The sequence below is a fragment of the Sus scrofa genome, chromosome 18 (genome assembly GCF_054392235.1).
Source record: "Sus scrofa isolate SSC_HxYL_T2T_F1_AM1 chromosome 18, Sscrofa_HxYL_maternal_Yorkshire_Landrace_v2.0, whole genome shotgun sequence".
In the NCBI taxonomy this organism is placed as follows: Eukaryota; Metazoa; Chordata; class Mammalia; order Artiodactyla; family Suidae; genus Sus; species Sus scrofa.
In genome coordinates, this window is record NC_139400.1 from 41,564,251 (window position 1) to 41,583,693 (window position 19,443).

The window sequence follows — 19,443 nt, forward strand, 5'->3', positions numbered from 1 at the left end:
CCAAAACAGATCAGGAAGGAAAATGTAACATCATCATTTCAGTATTACCAACATTGGGCTTTGTTTAATGACTGTGACATCATGAGAGTGAAGTACTCATTTTTAAGCTTTAAACAGAGAAAGCTTTACCTCCGTATGTCCAATAGAAATACAATATGTAAATTAACCCATTTTATCTGTATGCTGATTGGCTTGAGTTCCCCCGAATGTCACAATCTCACCACCCAGCAATGAGGTATTTTACTGCTGTCTGGAGATCAAATTATTGCTGTAGAAAAGATCTTTTTTTTTTTCCTGTTTCATTAACAGATTATTATAAAGCAATAAGCATGCAGGAGGAAAAGCAGACGTTCTACTTTGGGAGTTAATGAAAGCATGTCTTTTTTTTTTTTTTTTTTTTTTTTTTTGAAGTGTGGTCCTTTAAAATCTTATACCACCCCCCACAAACAAAATTATTCGGAAACGATGAAATAAAGAACTGTATGATTCCAGAGACATCCCTAAGGACCCAGGTGTCAGGCTATGTGGTGTCTTGTGATATCATCGGATCTTTTGGACTGGTGTAAGTTTTATGAATTCGTTATATTCCTAGTATTTTTCTTCTGTAACGACAAAGGGGGGAAAGAAACTCACATACACACATGTGCTTTGACATTTCCAGTCTCTTGCTCAGCCACACCAGCAAAAAGGAAAAAGGCTGTTGCTCAGCGGGGCGAAATGTGAGGAATAGTCATTTAAAATTTGTGTAAGCCTGATTCTATTGCCAGATTCGTTAAGACAGAACGGACATAAATCATTTTGCAGTTGTCCTCAGAACTTAGCTTCTTCTTACTTAAGGCATATCTGCGTGCATTGGAGAACAGAAGATTACCAACAAAGACAGGGCTCCCCTAACCTGCTTTCCCTTCTTCCCCATTGACAAGATTTTTCCTGACTGTGCTTTTTCTTTTCTTTTCTTTTCTTTTTCTTTCTTTTTTTCTCCCCTCATCCCCCTCATACACACCTCCGCCCCCCAGCTAACCTGCAAAGGCAAGGGTCAGCTGAAGAGATCATTAAAGAAGAAACCTAAAAGAAGCTTTCAATGCTTTGGACCACACTAACAGAGCATGGAAGAAAATGCTTGGGGAAAAGCGAGGGTTCCAGGAAGCTAAGGAGGGGGCGGCACCCCGCGGCACCATCGTGTGCTGCCCTAAGGGAAGAGGGTGGGCCTGAGGTCCTAAACAAGCCTTTCCAAACCCCTACTTCCTACGCAGAGAGGGAAAAGTTCAGAAGCAGCCACAAGGGGACAAAAGCCCAATTTCGCCAGTTCAACAAGACAGGACTTTCAACAAACCCAGCCTGCTCTGGAAACGGGTTGGGGCCCCTGTTTGCTCCACAGAGGCTTAAGAAGCCCCTGCCGCCGCCCTCGACACCGCTGCCGCCGCCGCCGCGCGGGCCCCTGCGTTACTGGGGGAGTCGGTGCCGCTGCGACAGGGGAGGACGCGGCTGGAGCTCAAGGAGGCTCCAGCGCGCAGGCGCCGCCGAGCCCTGCCTGGATGCTCAGTCAAGGCACTAAGGCAAAAAAAAAATCAGCAATTTATAGAAAGAAGAAGCTATAGTCTGTCGGGATATCCAACACCAACAGGTAGGAGGATATACTCTCGGTTAAGTTGAGGGGGGGGAAGGGGCTCACAGTGTTGATGAAACTGCAGGTTCTCTGGGAAAGAGCCCTCCTTGAGTGGGTTTTTTTTTTTTTTTTTTTTTGACAATAAACTGCATAATGGAAGTACATTCAGACAATGCATCTTCAGTAGGGCTTATTGAGAGCTGCATTTCTGGAAAGCGTTGCAAGACTGAGGAATATCGGACTGCGAATCACCGGGAACAACAGTTCCCTTGCAGCACAGAAGCAATCTCTCTCCCCATCTTCGCGTATGTAATGCATGTCTCTCTCCCCCTCCCCCTCCTCCACCCCCCATTATAAATCCAGGGGTGGCAGATTTCAGGTTTCGTAATGTTGCATGATGAGATCCGGTATTTACCCGGGGATGTACCGGTGGGGAAATTAAAAGCATCGAACGCAGTTTTGCCTGGGTTTCTATCAGCATATTCTGGGCAAGTGAAAAGTGGCAAAGGAAACATGCTTCGTGGGAATAACAGAGGAAACCGATTTCCCTGGTGGGGCTCCTAGACACCTAGGAGACAATGTGCATTTTGTTTTAGAATGAAGCCACTTGCGATTTGCAACAGAGATTATCAGTGTAAATGGGAAAAGCTTAATTGCCCAAGAAATACAGGTTCATGTCAAATTCTTTTGAATCCAGTCAGCCAAGGTTTACAAATGGAAGTGCTTATTCCTCTGGGTGTTTCCCTGGCCAATATTTACATTAATCATTTTTAATAATCATGTGGGCTTAAAAGAGAAAAGATTTGCCAAAAATGGGGAGTGGGGTGAGGAGGGAAAGACAAAAGATTAAATCGCATCAAATCCTGGGACAAGTTCCTATTAATTTCCAAAGTCTAATGGTGAAATTATGCTTTAAGATGAATCAACAAATACTCCTCTTATAATATGCAGCATGAATAGTGGCACTTGAGTTAAAAGATAGATATTTTGCAAGGGTTCTTTGGATTCATGTCAGCAGAGAAGCTGCCGGGAAAACACTGACAGATACTAACAGACCTCAAATAAATGTGGATAGTCTCCTCTCTGTCTCCTATTAGCAATCTTGTAGATTCCATTGCAACACTAGTGATTAATTCCTGGAGTGGCAGATTTTACAATTGGGGAACATTTTATTCCTTCTCACTTCAAGATGCCCAATCAAATACATGTTCTTTTAAATAGGGACATTTTAAAATCCACCTATCTCGGAAAACTAAACAAGCCAAATCTCAAACAAAAATACTAAAGCAAATAACATTATTCAAAATTAAAACTTTATTTGCTTCCCCATAAATGAACAGTTTTATGTTGGCACTGCCTGACATCATCGCTTGTTAACTTAAGAACTGATAGCTCTTTTCTTTTTTTTTTTTTTTTCCAGATATTCTGATGGCAAATCAAATGGAAGAAAAGAAGAAGCATGACTGCAGATCGGATCACTTCTCTTTGTGGATTACATTTTCAGTAAAATGTATGGATCTATCTTTTCCTTGTTCTTATATCTAGATCATGAGACTTGACTGAGGCTGTATCTTTATCCTCCATCCATCTATGGCGAACTATAGCCATGCAGCTGACAACATTTTGCAAAATCTCTCTCCTTTAACAGCCTTTCTGAAACTGACTTCCTTGGGTTTCATAATAGGAGTCAGCGTGGTGGGCAACCTTCTGATCTCCATTTTGCTAGTGAAAGATAAGACCTTGCATAGAGCACCTTATTACTTCCTGTTGGATCTTTGCTGTTCAGATATCCTCAGATCTGCAATTTGTTTCCCATTTGTATTCAACTCTGTCAAAAATGGCTCTACCTGGACGTATGGGACTTTGACTTGCAAAGTGATTGCCTTTCTGGGGGTTTTGTCCTGTTTCCACACTGCTTTCATGCTCTTCTGTATCAGTGTCACCAGATACTTAGCTATCGCCCATCACCGCTTCTATACAAAAAGGCTGACCTTTTGGACGTGTCTGGCTGTGATCTGCATGGTGTGGACTCTGTCTGTGGCCATGGCATTCCCCCCAGTTTTAGATGTGGGCACTTACTCATTCATTAGGGAAGAAGATCAATGTACCTTCCAGCACCGCTCCTTCAGGGCTAATGATTCCTTAGGATTTATGCTGCTTCTTGCTCTCATCCTCCTAGCCACACAGCTTGTCTACCTCAAGCTGATATTTTTTGTTCATGACCGAAGGAAAATGAAGCCAGTCCAGTTTGTAGCAGCAGTCAGCCAGAACTGGACTTTTCATGGCCCTGGAGCCAGTGGCCAGGCAGCTGCCAATTGGCTAGCGGGATTTGGAAGGGGTCCCACACCACCCACCTTGCTGGGCATCAGGCAAAATGCAAACACCACGGGCAGAAGAAGGCTACTGGTCTTAGACGAGTTCAAAATGGAGAAAAGAATCAGCAGAATGTTCTATATAATGACTTTTCTCTTCCTAACCTTGTGGGGCCCCTACCTGGTGGCCTGTTATTGGAGAGTTTTTGCACGAGGGCCTGTAGTACCAGGGGGATTTCTAACAGCCGCTGTCTGGATGAGTTTTGCCCAAGCAGGAATCAATCCTTTTGTCTGCATTTTCTCCAACAGGGAGCTGAGGCGCTGTTTCAGCACAACCCTTCTTTACTGCAGAAAATCCAGGTTACCAAGGGAACCTTACTGTGTTATATGAAGGAGCATCTGTAAATCTTTAGCCTTGTGAAACACTAACCTTCTCTGCTAAGCAATTGTGGCCTGTAGCCATTTCTTGAGAAGAAAATCAAGAATGGGATCAGCAGTCATAAGGATGTGGGCAACATTCTGCAGTCTTTGCAATAGTTCACCTATAATCCTATTTTAAATCTCAGAGTGATCCTGCTGACTGCCGGCGAAGGTTTGTAATTAAGAAAGGACTGAACCACTGCCCTAAGTTCCTTTATGTGGTTGAAAACTAGATAATGAAAGTAGCAGGTGCTAAGTATCAGTGCTAAATGCTGTGTATATCACTACTTATGAAAAAAAATCAAAAAAACCCAATTAGCATTGGACATCTTAATAAATTAAGTTGACATGAGGTAAATGTGTTGATAAAAACTAATTTTAGAAGTTTGAAGACTTTAAAACATTTCATACTATTATTGTTTTGCAAGGACTAAAATATTTGGGGACTTAAAGTACTGTAATTCACTAAAGATATGCCATGAATTACTGGATTATCACTTTAAAAAAATCGCCTTGTAAGTTTTGGGGAGCATTCCAAAGCAGTATATTGGTTCAAAATAGAGTTTACTTTTTTTGTATTAATACATTACTATTTCTAAATACCACTTTCCTTACCTACTAGTGAAATTGCTAGCATCAAACTGTATTATGCGGTTTTTGTTGATTTGGTATAAAGTTTTTTCCAGTTCATCTCTATTTTATGAATACTAGATATTGGACTGGGAGGCAACATTAATGGTACCAACTGGTCACAACTGAGCAGTTCTAATAATGCAGAATAAACACATGTTGCCTTAAAGGGTTATCTAGTATCTTTCATCTTATTTAGCATTGGAGCAAAGTGGAGTCAAGGGAAATCGAATCAGGAACTGGTCATGGTCATGCCTCTGGAAGTGCATGGGCGATCACTTAATACTTTTTCCTTTTTCCTCACATGGTTTGAAAATTAAGGTGCACATCACTGGGATAATGAGATTTTCTTCTGAGGTGTGATACCCATTCTAGTATGTTCTAAGAAGCAGGCAGTTGATGTGTGTTTATATTTTAAGCCAGCTGTCAAGGGGAGACCACAGCCTTAGTATGACATCCTGCACAATTTGTGAAGCATTTATTCTACTGAAGGCACAGTCTTGTTTATACTTTCTGCACATTCAGTGTATTGGTCGTTTAAATTATTTCAGTTTTAACTTGTGAAAGCTTATTATATGATTTCTGGTATTTTAGAAGTACATTAGAGTCTGTGAGTCTCATTCTTTAAGATACAGATGTGTGAATTTCAATATAAAGTTGCATTTGCCAAAATTTACTTGTGTAGCCTGTTACTTTTTTGGAATAAATTTTACATTTTTTGGCACTTAATTTATTTTTATCTGGGAGGCAAGCACAAACTAGGAAGATTAGCTTTATTATGGTTTCCTTTTTTTTCTTTTTGTAACTGCTATATTCTGGAATTGGAAATCATGAATGACAGGGAGCATAAAGCTGATTAAACTGACAAATAATATCTTCAAAAGCATTATTTGGAAGCTAATCATAATTATCCCTCTATTTATTCTTACAAGCCAGTAATATTTAAAGATGTGTACTTGCTTAGTTGATTGGCTCAGAATTTTAATATAAATATCACATTTTAATTTGAGCCACAGTAGAAATTTTGGATTCCGAATATATGACTTGTAAGAAGAATGGTTTACAATTACATATGACAAAACCAGAAAAGTTGTTATTGTTTTTGTTAATTTTTCATTGTTTTCATTTGTTTGGAATTTTTTTTGGTACTTGAAAAATAAGATTAGGAATCTAATGGAATATAATTCTTTACTGTTAGTGCCTCTGTAAAGAAAGTATAAACATAAGTAAGGAAAAATAAATCACTAAAATCTCAATGATATATGCAACTATTTAGTTTTGCTCATATAAGGACAGCTGAAGGAGTGATTTAGTGAGCACTCTGTTTGAACTCATTTTTACTTTATACCAAAGTTGATTAGATCAGAGACAGTGTAATGTACAACATTGAATTGAATCTAGCAATAAAAGTCCCTGTTGATACTAAAATCATTATCTAAAATATGATAACGGAAATGTTATCAAAAGATATCCTGATAACATTATGTTTCCAACTCAAAAAAAATCTGCAGCAGACATAGTTACCATAACTATATTTTCAAGAACTTTGCTTAAAGATTCAAATATCACCAGCATTCAGGAGATAATTCAGCAATGATCTTGAGGCCAGAAAGACCAGGTTTTATCAACCCTAGTCTCCATTATATAGACAAAAACCCGAAACATGAATTAAGAGTAAGAGATTGAAGAGTCAAGAGCAACAACCAGTGAGACTGCCTGACTCCACCTAGCTATTTGGAATAACATATTTCAACAGTTTTGGTAAGTGACCAGCCCCAGTGATCAGTGAATAATACTGAAATGTAGTGATTTTCATTTAAGCTTACTCTTGACTAACTTGGTATTTCAGCTCAAGAGGCAAGCAGTGTGTGAGAAAAATCCCCAGGTAACCAATGCCATTTGTAAGTGAATGAGTAATGGTAGCAATCATATAAAATAAAAGTCTACTTGAATGTCTTAATGGCCAAATTACATTATCTATTTTGGCACCCATTCCAATATTCAGTATTTAAAAACAGTTGTAACTAATTCACCCTGAAAATGTTATTAATCTTCAACCCATACAAATACATTCCCACTGGGGAATCCAACTTCCCTGTGAGAAAAACCCATTATCAATAATAATGTGTCCCTCTTGGACTAATTATATGATTTGAACAGACTTTAAATTGCTTTCCTTAATAGTGATGATGTGTTTGCATGGATGGTCTATACAATCTCATCTGGTTCCTTTTGGGCACAGTGGATTTATTTGCGAGATTCCTGCCAGAAGCTAGGCATTCACTCTGTGATTGTGAAATCGTATTCAGATATTAACTGAGTCATAAGGAGAAAACCAGCTCAGTTTCCCACATAGTCTCCAATTAAATAATACAAAATTATTAGATTTTAAAATTATTTGTAGGACAACCTGTTGACTGAACTATCTTCTTCAAATGTTAGCTGATTGGATTTCAACACCAGGATTTTTCATAGAGGACAACTGATTTGTTTTTATAGGGATATATGTTGACCCATCATCTATTTGCCTCTATGCCCATAAATACTAACTGAATTGCTTATTCATTTATTCATTCACTCAGTAAATATGTGTTGGGCCCTGGGCTTGGTGCTGGGAGCATAGTGTAAAACAAGGCAGAACAGAATTAAACACGTAATAGCAACAAGTGTTATAACAGTAAATATTTCTAAGCTAATGGCCATAAATAGACTGTTCTCTATTTTCCTGTCAGTGCCTTATCTCTCAGAATCTTTTCTCAGTATCCCCTGAGATTTTTGTATATTTTCTATATATCATACTTCCTCAATTCAGAAGGACCCCCCCCAACTCTGCTCACATTTCATTTAGATGAATCACCATGTTGTGTTTTCCAACTCTGAGTTCCCATGTTGTTAGTGCTATACACAAAATAACAACAAAACCTAAGAGTTAAAGTCTTCCCCTGTTCTGACTGTCCGCTTCCACGTGAGATATTTCAATTCTTTTAAGAGACAGGGAGGAGTTCTTTCTTCCATTCTCAAAACTTCCTGCAAGTTAGTGCGAGAATGCCTGGGTAAAGCGCAATCAAAGAAAGTCTCTAAAATGCCCAAGGGCCCTTCCATGGTGCTCAGGCAAAGATGGGAATGACCTGTGAAACAGGATAAACATCTTTTATCACGGAGTTCCCGTCGTGGCGCAGTGGTTAACGAATCCGACTAGGAACCATGAGGTTGCGGGTTCGGTCCCTGCCCTTGCTCAGTGGGTTAACGATCTGGCGTTGCCGTGAGCTGTGGTGTAGGTCGCAGACTCGGCTCGGATCCCGAGTTGCTGTGGCTCTGGCGTAGGCCGGTGGCTACAGCTCCGATTCAACCCCTAGCCTGGGAACCTCCATATGCCGCGGGAGCGGCCCAAGAAATAGCAACAACAACAACAACAAAAGACTAAAAGACAAAAAAAAAAAAAAAAACATCTTTTATCACAAAAGCATGCTACTCCTTCAATGTTTTTCTTATTCCTTACTGGAGATGCCGCCAAACTCCCCAACCCAGCCCCCACCCCATCAGCTGAAAATTTTGGCCTCCAGAATTTACCTTTATTGCAAATACAATGAAATGTATTTACAACTATGGAGACATATCTTTTTCAGCTACAGCAAGAAAGAGTTTTGTTGCAACTGGGATTACTATAGCTCTTCACTTCTGTGTATTCATCATTAAATTTACTTTGTCCCTTTATTACACGTGTAGCATATACTGTACTGTTATTAAAAAAAGCAAAACAAAACAAAAACTCTAGCTTATATTAACTCCATATTAAAAAGAAAATTTTTAAAAAGGTGATAAATGGTAGTGTTTCAAATACTGGCTAAACACAAGGTAGTATTTATCAGAATTACGGGTTATTTACAATTCTAAAGTCTTGTGAGTTTGGTTTTCTATGCAAAAATTCATCACTTTCATGTTCGTTAATATTCTCTCCTAAATGTTTTGAATGGAAATTACAGGGTCTACTAAAATAATTGTTGCTGACATTTGTTGTTGTTCTCAGTTCTGGGCATGCTAGTATTCTGTGACTTTCCTAATTCTCTCAGTAACTTTTTTCATACCATATTAAAATAATAGAATTGCTCAATTTTGAGGCACACATTCATAATTAGTCTGTATGGTGTTTAAAAAAAAAGTACCATTTGGAAATGACTGGATTTTTTTTTTTTTTGGTCAAAATAGTCAAATAAGCTAAAAGTCTATTGAGGACTGGGGCAATGGAGAGAAGATTGTTTTGATCATTTTGCTATTACTGCACTGTAACAAGCTCTAACAAAATATATTGAAACCAAGAGGCTTTAACTTTATAAAAGGATTATATAAAATAAGAACTTATTTTTAAAATGGAGGAGTTTTTGTATCATCTCCTTTTGCAAATGGGATAATGTCCATTAGCTGCTCAAACTCTTTGGATTAAAAGGCTTTTTTTTTTTTTTTTTTTGTCCTTTTAGGGCCGCACCCGTGACATATGGGGGTTCCCAGGCTAGGGGTCGAATCAGAGTTAGAGCTACTGTCCTACACCACAGCCACAGCCATGCAGGAATGTGAGCCAGGTCTGCAACCAACACCATAGTTTACAGCAATCTGGATCCTTAACCCACTGAGCAAGGACAGGGATCGAACCTGCAACCTCATGGTTCCTAGTCAGGTTCATTTTCCTCTGCACCACAATGGGAACTCCCTGGATTAAAAGGCTTTTAAAGCCAGTTTTTCCTCCCACCTGATTAGTCAACTAATACAAGGGCCGGATCTCTGAAAGGCCCAAGAGGAAAGTAAAAAGAATGCGTTTCCCTCTGAGTGATTGTGAGAAAGGCCTTAAAAGAGTCACAGGTGGTTTAGGGTTTGAAATTATTCACACCTGTCAGTCACAGCTAGCCCACTCCCCCCACTTCTCATTCCACAGGACTTCATAATCCTCAGAAAGATACAGGCTCTCAGGCTTGGCTTGGAGGCAGAAAACAGTTCATCTTTTTTCTCTGTGTATTTAGAAAATTATAGATTCTTGATATAAGTATTAAAATTTAATATTTTAATGTAATGCATGTCCTGGATTTGGGGGTTTTGAATAGACAATAAAATCGCATTTAATTTATAGGGATATTCAAGATCATGGGACTAGTAATCATGGGAAGTAATTTATTGTAACATGGAGAAAAGTTACTATAATCCTAAAAAACCTGAAAGCTAAATTGATAATTGAGCTTCAACTAGTTAAAGTTAATTAGTTATTTCTTTTCATTGCTTTAAGAAAGCAAAAAATTGGACTAAAGAGGAGTTTGTTCTTCTCTTCTCCATCCAAAAAGATTTTGAATTGAGAGAGTTGATTTTCTCTAGGGGGAAAAAAGGAGTTTTTGATCATTTTATAAGCATTTTTACTTAGATATAATTCAATTCAACAATAATTTATTGTGTGCCTACTCCACATATGATCTTGGGCAAGTTATTTAACCTTTCTCTGCCTTCTCAATAAAAAAAGGGGTAATAGAACATACATACACCTTAGGGTTATTGAAGGGATTCAATGAGTACATCTTTGTGAAGCCCTTAGAAGAGAGTCTGGCATCTTAAATTTTACTTTTCATTGCTTCTCTCATAGTTTACCATCTAGCAGCAGAGACATGAACAAATTATGAGACAATGTGATAAGTGCTGTAAGAGAGATATGTGAGATAAGTGTAAAAGAAACACAGACAGGCAATTAACTCTGAAGATGGGAGAAGGAAGGTGAGATAGAAAAGGTGGCAGCTGAACTCAGGCTTGAAGGATAATTTTAATTTTATCTACTTGACAAAGTTAGGAAAGCCATTTCAGGGAAAGGAAATAATAAAGTGCGCAAACTCTAGAGAGATTTGAAAGCTCATGATGAGTTCAACCTAAGAGTCCACTACTAATCAGAGAAGTTTAATGTGGTGCGGCTAGAATGTGGTGTGGCTAGAGCTGAGGTGCCTGAAAGGGGAGGACCAAAATGGCATAGATGTTAAAAAGCACAAGACTTGGCAGTTTAAATCCTTATTCTGTCCCTTACTAGCTTTATGATCCTGAAAAAGTTCATTAAACTCTTTGAGTCTCAATTGGGTTATCTGTAAATTGGGGAGTAATAGCAGCATCCACTATTTTGAAGATTAAATGAGATAATGATGACAACTATTATTAAGTACTTACTATGTGCTAAAGACTTAACAATTTTCATATATGAATTTATGTGATAATCAGGATACATAGATATTATTATTTTCCATACTTTACAAAAGAAACTGAAGTACAGAGAAATTAACTAACACAGAGCAGTAAAAGTCAAAAGATGGTTATAAAGCACTTAGTACAGCATGCAGCCCAGAGTGAGCATTAAATAATAAATATTGGCTCTCATTATTGTTGTTATTGCTGCTGCTATCGCTGTTCATTTTAACAAAACAATGAAAGAAGGATAGAGATGATTCGGAGCTAAAGTGAGCAGAAACAGAGCTCCAGCCTTCAGATTTCAGTTTCATCTTAAGGTTCTCCTTTTCCCACAAAAGGAAGCAAAGAATACTAGGCAGTTGCCTACCAGCCCTCTCCACTTTTACTTAGGATCATATTACCACGGAAATAGGAGAATCCACCTGAACTTTCAAATGATTGGGACATTTAGAAGGACACTGCTCACATCACATCAATCAAATTTTAAAAATGGGCTACACGACTCATCCCACATGGAGTGTTTTACCTACATCTGGCTCATACTCTTCAGTTCTAAATCAGTTTTGTCACATTTTATACAAAGTGGAGATCTGAAAGGGTCTGTTTTCATAGGCTGGGTAAATTCCTTTCATGGAGTCTGTCATCTAGCCTCCCTTTAATGTCCACCTTTCAGATCACCATTCCCAGCCATATCCAAACTACTTACACTTATTTCCCTACTCAAAAAACTCTCCAAAGCCTTCTGTAAATGTAGCATTTATAACTATACAGAGTAAAGGAATGATTAGTGGAGAATGTAATGGCAGAATTCTCTCTCAAGTCCTGCTTACTTAGCATTCACTCATCTCCATGGTCCTCACACTTTCATAACTATCGACTTATGGTCAATTGTTTACACGCCTGGCCATCCTTTGCTGTATTTTCTAAAGGTGCTGTGTTGCCCATTTGAACCCCCCAGTTCATCCCAATTGTTTCATTCGTTTTATTTGATCTCTTACTTTACCTGTAATTGTACCAAGGTGATTCCATATTCTAAAGTGACAACCACTGCCATACTGCCATTCCACTTTGGTGATATTTGTGGTCTCAGTTAACATAGTTTTTATTTCATTATCCTGTGCCATATGGAAAGGGGTGCCAGCCTAGGTGTCAGGAGCTGAACTGCTAACCAGCTATAGGCCATGGTCCATTCATTTGGCCTCTTAGTTTGCTCAGTTATAAAATAAAGCAGTTGATCCCTAAAATTCTTCCAGCCTGGACAAATCTGTGGTTTTGTGTATCTGAGTCAGATGTGTCCCTAGGACATTAATGGCGTGATTATTTCTAACAAACATAGTTTCCCATGGCTGACACTGGCCCACTGAGAGCCATTTCGTACATATAATATTTTATATAACTAGGTTCCTATCTAAGCAGTTATAGGCTCGAACTGATCCCAGCTTGTTGATATCAACACTAGAGAATATCTATAGCACATTAAAATATTCCTTCACTGGGCTTCTGCTTTATTCCTGTGCTAACTTCATAATAGCACTTTTAATTTTAATCAGACAGGCTTGATGCTCTGTTTCCATTTCTAACGACCAAATTATGGATATTCGTGCCCTGTTATTCCTTTTTATATTCTATTCTCAATTATAAATAATTCATGGATTTCTTTTAGGGGGCACTACATTTGTTCCAAGTTCCTGTTTCAAATATATAAAACTTAGACTTTAGGAAGATATTTTAGTACCTCCACAGTTTGTGATTACAGAATGATCTGTCTTTGAACTGTTACTTAATAAGCACCTACTCTGTATAAGGAGCTTTACTGTGTGCTTTAAAAATCTTTTTATTGAATTTAGTATGGCTAAGATCTTTGTATTAAAGATGGGGCTTTTTTTCATTTTTTAAAATTCTATTAAATTAGAGTTGATTCACAATGTTGTATTAATTTCTTCTTACAAGAAACTAATTCAGTTATACATATACACATATCCATTCTTTTTCAGATTCTTTTCCAACATAGGTTATCATAGAATATCGAGTAGAGGTCCCTGTGCTATACAGCAGATCCCTGTTGGTGACTGTCCATTCCGTGTATAATAGTGTGCCTATGCCAATCCCTATTTGTACTTTCAGTTTAAAGACTTGTGAAATGAACACAAGTCTAGTTTTCTTTTTGCAGTTATTTTTGCTGTGCTTTGCATGCATGAAAAAATTGGATTTTAAATTCAACCTGGTACAAAAGTGTTTTTCTATTATTTTTAATCACACTCTAGACTTAGGTTCAAGTGGCTATAATTAACTGCACATTTTACATTTACAAATTCTGATTTACAACAACAAACTGATTTAGTTATACCCATTTTTAATATATCTTCAGTCTAGTAGCTTGTTGACTTTTAAGAGAATGAACTAGAAAAAAAAAATTCTTATCATAGTAGTTAAATTTTTAGCTGCTAAGAAAGAATTTGGTAGGTAACATGGGAAAATATTCATGAGTTCTAGAATTTGTAATTCAGGGAAACAAATGTTCCCATTTTTACATGCTCCTGATACAACCAACTTGCTCCAAGAATTCTGTAAAATTATTGCATCAGTGCTTTTAGATATGATGCCTTTCAGTTCCCTGATACAGAAAGAACCTGCATTCTTCTCTGTGGTACTAATATTTGTTATGCTTGGAAGGTCTTGAGCATTTTCTGCAGTGCCAGAGTTCCAGTGTCTTGTATTTCTATCATAGGCATGAAAAAACTATCATTGTTAGGAAGAAAAAATAGCAAGAAAAAAAGACTTTTTTTTTTTTTTACTGTATTTAGATTTGCTGATGAATATTTGCTCTCTGTTATAATTTTAAGACCAACTTAAATGTATGTATATGACAAAATAGAGCCTCATAAATATTCATCCAAGAACTATTCTATTTTCAGTTAACTAAAACTATCCTTATATCAATAATCATGATCAATTATAGAGTCTTCATTATAATGAACAGGAGGAAATATAAAGAAAATTCCAGACCCAACTTACTCCGTAGATGTTTCTCTACGGCAGAAGACAGAAAAATACAGTTTTGGTTTTTCTTTTTTTTTTTTTTTTTTGTCTTTTTAGGGCCGCACTCGCGGTATATGGAGGTTCCCAGGCTAGGAATCTAATCCGAGCTATCGCCGCCGGCCTGCGCCAGAGCCACAGCAACGCCAGATCCGAGCAGCGTCTGTGACCTGCACCACAGCTCATGGCAACAATGGATCCTTAACCCACTGAACAAGGCCAGGGATCGAACCTGCAACCTCAGGGTTCCCAGTCGGATTCGTTTCTGCCGTGCCATGAAGGGAACTCCAGAAAAATATAGTTAAGTCCATTGCACCACTAGTAGCAGAAACCAAGATGTAGCGAGACACATGTAAGTAATCACCAAAAATATGCCACATAAGAAATGAGGGAGAATGGTAAAGTTGTTCTAGTGACGTGAAATAGTGTTCCTAGGGGGAAAAAATCTTCAACTGTAAGAGAGTTAGAAAAGTATGAAAGTTGGAAATTCCTATTGTGGTGCAGCGGAAATGAATCCAACTAGTATACATGAGGATGCGGGTTGGATCCCTGGCCTCACCCAGTGGGGAACCCCCGTTGCTATGGCTGTGGTGTAGGCAGTCAGCTACAGCTCCTTATTGGACCCCCAGCCTGGGAAACTCCATATGCTATGGGTGTGGCCATAAAAAAAGCAAAAAAAATATATATGTGTGTGTGTATGTGTATATATATATGTGTGTGTGTGTGTGTGTGTGTGTGTGTGTATATTTATATATGAAAGCAATAGGAAAAAAGCATGGGGCTAATATTTTAAGCAGATCAGAATTTGATCTTATTTTAAAGAAACTTCAACCTCTGTTGTGCACATAAGATCAAGTTCAGACTCCGTTATAAGACATTTTATGATATAGCACTGTTCTCCTTTATCTGTATTCTTCTCTCATTCTTTTCTATTTTCCAGTTCTTATCCACACCATATAAGCGCATGTGCACATACCCACAAACACACACACACCACCCCTCCCCTAATGTTGAGGCACATGCTTCTCTTTGTCTCCCAAGCTAACCACCCAATCTATAGCCCCACTCAAATTCCATCTTTGATCACTTTGACCCATGTCAATTTCTCAGTTCTCCATAGGCCTAGATTATATATGATCTGTGTAGTTCTATATGACATGATGCTATTCTCTTAATTTCTTTAGATTTCTCTAGTAAAATTGTAAGGTCATGGGCCTCGTCATCTGCCTATTTTCCACCCATACAAAGTACCTTAGCTTACTACTAGATGATAAATAAATGCTTAAATGTAGAAATATTATTTGCACATAAGGATAGAAGAGCAAAAATATTAATTTTAGAAAATTTTAAATCAGAAATCCTTTTGTGTTGTCCCATTTGAGGTGTTAACTCAAATGCTATTTCCGGGAGTCCTGTTGTGGCACACCGGGATCAGCAGCATCTCTGCAGTGCCAGGATGCAGGTTCGATCCCCAGCCCATCACAGTGGGTTAAAGGATTCAGCATTGCTGTAGCTGTGTCAGAGGTTGGAGTTCTTGCTCAGATCTGATCCCTGGCCCAGGAACTCCATATGCCCTGGGGTGGCCAAAAAAAGGAAAAAAAAAATGTTATTTCCAAAATAGGCAGAGAGAAATAGAGAGAGAATTTGTAATCAAAATCTGGATAATCCTGCCCTCTTCTTTGTAAATGAATATGATACTAATCTTTTAAAGGCAAATGAACTTTAAAGTTTTCTTTAGTGGTGATGAATTTTGAACTATCATGCTTTCTCACTTGGCTCCTTTGTGATCAGTTTCAGACCAATGGCCTACTCGGTTAGAAAAGCTATGTGATGTTTTATTTACAATAGCTCTGCAATTTTAACATAAACATGCTGAAGTAATATGGAAGCTATATATTCAAATTTTAAAGACATTTTTATATTGACAAATTATTCATATTCTTCATATTGGACAACATTCATAGGCGGGCATGTTGTACTAATCAAAGACATCCCTTAATCTCTTCTTCAACAGGGACTTAGTCTCTAATACATCACTTATCATGACTTCAAAAACATCATCATTTAGCTGTAGCAGAATAAGGCACATGAAGGCATTTTTAAATCACTAAGAATAAGATCACGAACAAGAATTAGGCTTATCAAGTAGAAATAAATATTGTTTTAACATCAGTATATTTTTCCTAATAATTAAAATAAAATTGTAAAATGTATTCTAGAGTAACCCAATTTTTACTAGATTATTCAAATGCAGTGAATGAAAAATCTCTTTGAAATACCATTAAGAATATGAGCTTATAATTTTATATTCCATTTTTATGTGCTGAAAATACTAACTTTCTAATAGCAACATTTTTTAATGTACATTCCAGTACCCCTAGAATAATTTTGTTTCATTTCAAATATATTATAGACTGTTAACAACAACATAACAACATAAATGCTGTTGAGTTTGGTATATGAGGCCACTTATTTTATTAAATCATTATTGCGATCATAATTATATATTTTCAGCTGCTCTTGCAGCATGTGGAAGTTCCCGGACCAGGGATTGAACCCATGCCACAGCAGCAACCCAAGCTGCTACAGTGACAATGCCAGATCCTTAATCCACTGAGCCACACAGGAACTCCATGATCACAGCTATTTTAAAGCAAAATAAAAGGGGACAATTTGGGTGTCAGTTAGACATAACTGTAAGAGAGCCTTAAAATCTCATTACTTTGTTAGAGAAATGAATACTCTGGATATTAATCAGTGATAAGTAAAACTGAATGGTTGAACTTCTTGATTTTACAATGATTTAAAAGAAAAAGAAAAAAAAAGGCATATGTCTATATAAACTCCATTCCTATAGCAAATACCTTTTTAAAAAACAAAAAATATTCAGTTCAGAATCTCCCCTGAGAGTTAGTTAATTGTAAGAATCAGGGACAAATAATTATAAACCTTTATTTTATTAACCCAGAAAAACTAGAGTAATGAGTATTTCTATTCAGCTAACCGATCTTAGCTGGTGGTTTATTTCTGAAGGAGTGATCATAAAGATTGTTTAATGATTGTAAATCAATTATCAAGAGAATTTATTCACTCACTCAGCAAATGTTTACACACCATCTACTACGTTCCACTCTATTCAGTGGAATGATACAATAGTGAATAAAACACAGACACAATACACACTTCATATAAAATTGTTCTTATAAATATAGAATAACTTTACATGTTTTGTTAATCTGGACAACTGATTAGCTCAACTCCAAAAAGAATTACACCACTTAAAAAAAATATTGCCATAACTAAGGTTCTCACGCTCACTTTAAAATTTTAATGATTAAAGAAAACAAATTTAACTCATTTATTTACATCTAAAACAACTTGTCTCCCAAATCTGGAAAGCAAATATTCCATCCTTCCCAAAAGGATTGCATTCTGGGTACCTTAACTTCAGGAAAACATCAATTATATCAGAAAACTGCATTTCACAGATAGCAGGCAATCCTAGAGGAATGAGATTATTAGCTTCTAATATATGGGTATACGATTTTGTGCAGTGATAAGTAAAATCATCTTTCTGGCCAGCTCCCCAGGCTTTCTGGTAAAGTCAGGTCTCAGCAACATAGAAAGAGTATTCATCTACCTGGGCTGTATGATTTGGTATATTCTATACTTAGTAGGAAGGAAATTAATTACTACTGATTTGATTAGCATTGGTTTTTTGAATTGCCAGGAAAAGTGCCCAAAAAAATGAAGGAGAGTGTAGATTTCTTTTTTTTTTTCGAGCTTAGAAATATCTTCCTGAAGACACCTTTTCCATAAATACAGGTAGTGCTGGACAAGCTGAATAGAGGAACAGGCTAGAATGGATTCATGGAAAATAGTTTTAGAGTAAACAGTATGTACCTGGGAGACCTGAGAGTGACCCACTGGTAGCTTCAGCCTCTTCAGTAGTCAGGTAAGTTTTGATTTTTCAAACTTGAACAACACAGCACTGAAGTAAGTATAAGATGATGGAAAAACTGGATTGTTTGGAAAGCAGAAGAATTTTACAATCCCTGTTATTTCTCTAGGGTCAGTTCTACTTCTCTACTCCACAATGTACCTGCCGTCCTTTCATAAAATGGCTAAAGGCCAATACTAGCCTGACTTTATCATGTCGATGTCAAACACATCAGCAGTAATAGGATCTGCTTTTGGGGTGAAGAGATTCAAATGACTGTTTTGAGTGACCATGACCAATACAAACATTTCACTATTGAATTTGCTTTTTTAAAATTTGCATGCTTCTATTTTGCAAAAATTTATATTGCTTTCATTTTGAATTTCAATTCTATTTCAAAACTTTTAGTGAGGCTTATCTTTGAGAAATTCAGATACAATTACACTGCATTCACCTCAAAAGAAGGCATGTGAAAAATGGAATTTCCTATTTCTCTTCCCTCATCACCATTGTAAAGACTTGAAATTGCTAGGTGCTTCCTCTTTCTAATGGATATACCATAAAATTAAGATTTTTCAAGTTGATTGTGGTAGAAGGAATTTGAATAAATCCATATGTGAATGGATGCACATCAAAAGGAAAATCAGAGGCCACAAAACCAAGGCTACCAACCCCACATTGGCTTCAGGATCCCAGTGACTCAGTCTCATGAACCATCCGAAGTTAAGAGAAGAGAAAACACAAAACAAAGGTCATGATTCCTGCTGACAAAATAAATGGCATCGTGGGATGAATAATACAAATAGCTATTTTAAGTCTACGAAATAGAGGCATTTCTAAGGCATAAGTATCACAATAGGGATGAATTAATGGGAAAATGGAGTCTGAAAGGCTCTAAAGAAGACAGACCTAAGTTTATGAGTCTGATGAATATTCCTAGGCAGTAATATAACAACAGATTGAATTCTTATTATAGCACATCACATTGTTTCAGTGAAATAAAAGGAATTACAAATCATTGCATGGAGTAAAATTTCAGGGGATCAGGAATTATTTTGTTGGCTATCCTGGAAGTCTTCTTGAAAGGAATTTATGTTTTTTAGTTTCTATATTATCAATTGACAGCAAGTCACTGGTTTGTTTATTTGCATAGAACAAAAAATTCAATGGGGGAAAAATGTTAGTTAACCTATCCATAGGTATTATGTAGCCAAAAATGTATGTGTATTATTCATATTTTTTTACTTTTAAATTGATTTAGAAATAAACTGGGTCACCTTGCTGTACAGTAGAAT

At 37.2% G+C, this 19,443-nt stretch overlaps 1 protein-coding gene across 10 annotated transcripts; it reads left to right on the plus strand.

Moving 5' to 3' along the window:
- Positions 1–204: 204 nt before the first annotated feature.
- On the plus strand, positions 205–5,640 carry GPR85 (G protein-coupled receptor 85). Of its 10 annotated transcripts, none has more exons than XR_014834210.1 (5): positions 205–562; positions 1,017–1,624; positions 1,791–1,911; positions 3,027–3,116; positions 4,228–5,640. XR_014834210.1 is itself a non-coding variant. In XM_085005759.1 (3 exons), exon 3 carries the CDS (start codon positions 3,197–3,199, stop codon positions 4,307–4,309), a length of 1,113 nt encoding a protein of 370 aa, XP_084861885.1. In that variant the 5' UTR covers positions 1,513–1,624; positions 1,767–1,911; positions 3,027–3,196; the 3' UTR covers positions 4,310–5,640. The 10 variants fall into 10 exon arrangements, 4 of the variants coding, with proteins under 4 accessions (XP_084861885.1, XP_013841148.1, XP_084861884.1 ...); XR_014834212.1 differs by having other exon boundaries at positions 1,794–1,911; XR_014834215.1 differs by having other exon boundaries at positions 1,254–1,624.
- The last annotated feature ends 13,803 nt before the right edge of the window (positions 5,641–19,443 follow it).

Excerpts from the sequence above, each read along its gene's own strand:
- GPR85 (XM_085005759.1), top strand. The coding sequence starts at position 3,197 with ATGGCGAACTATAGCCATGCAGCTGACAACATTTTGCAAAATCTCTCT.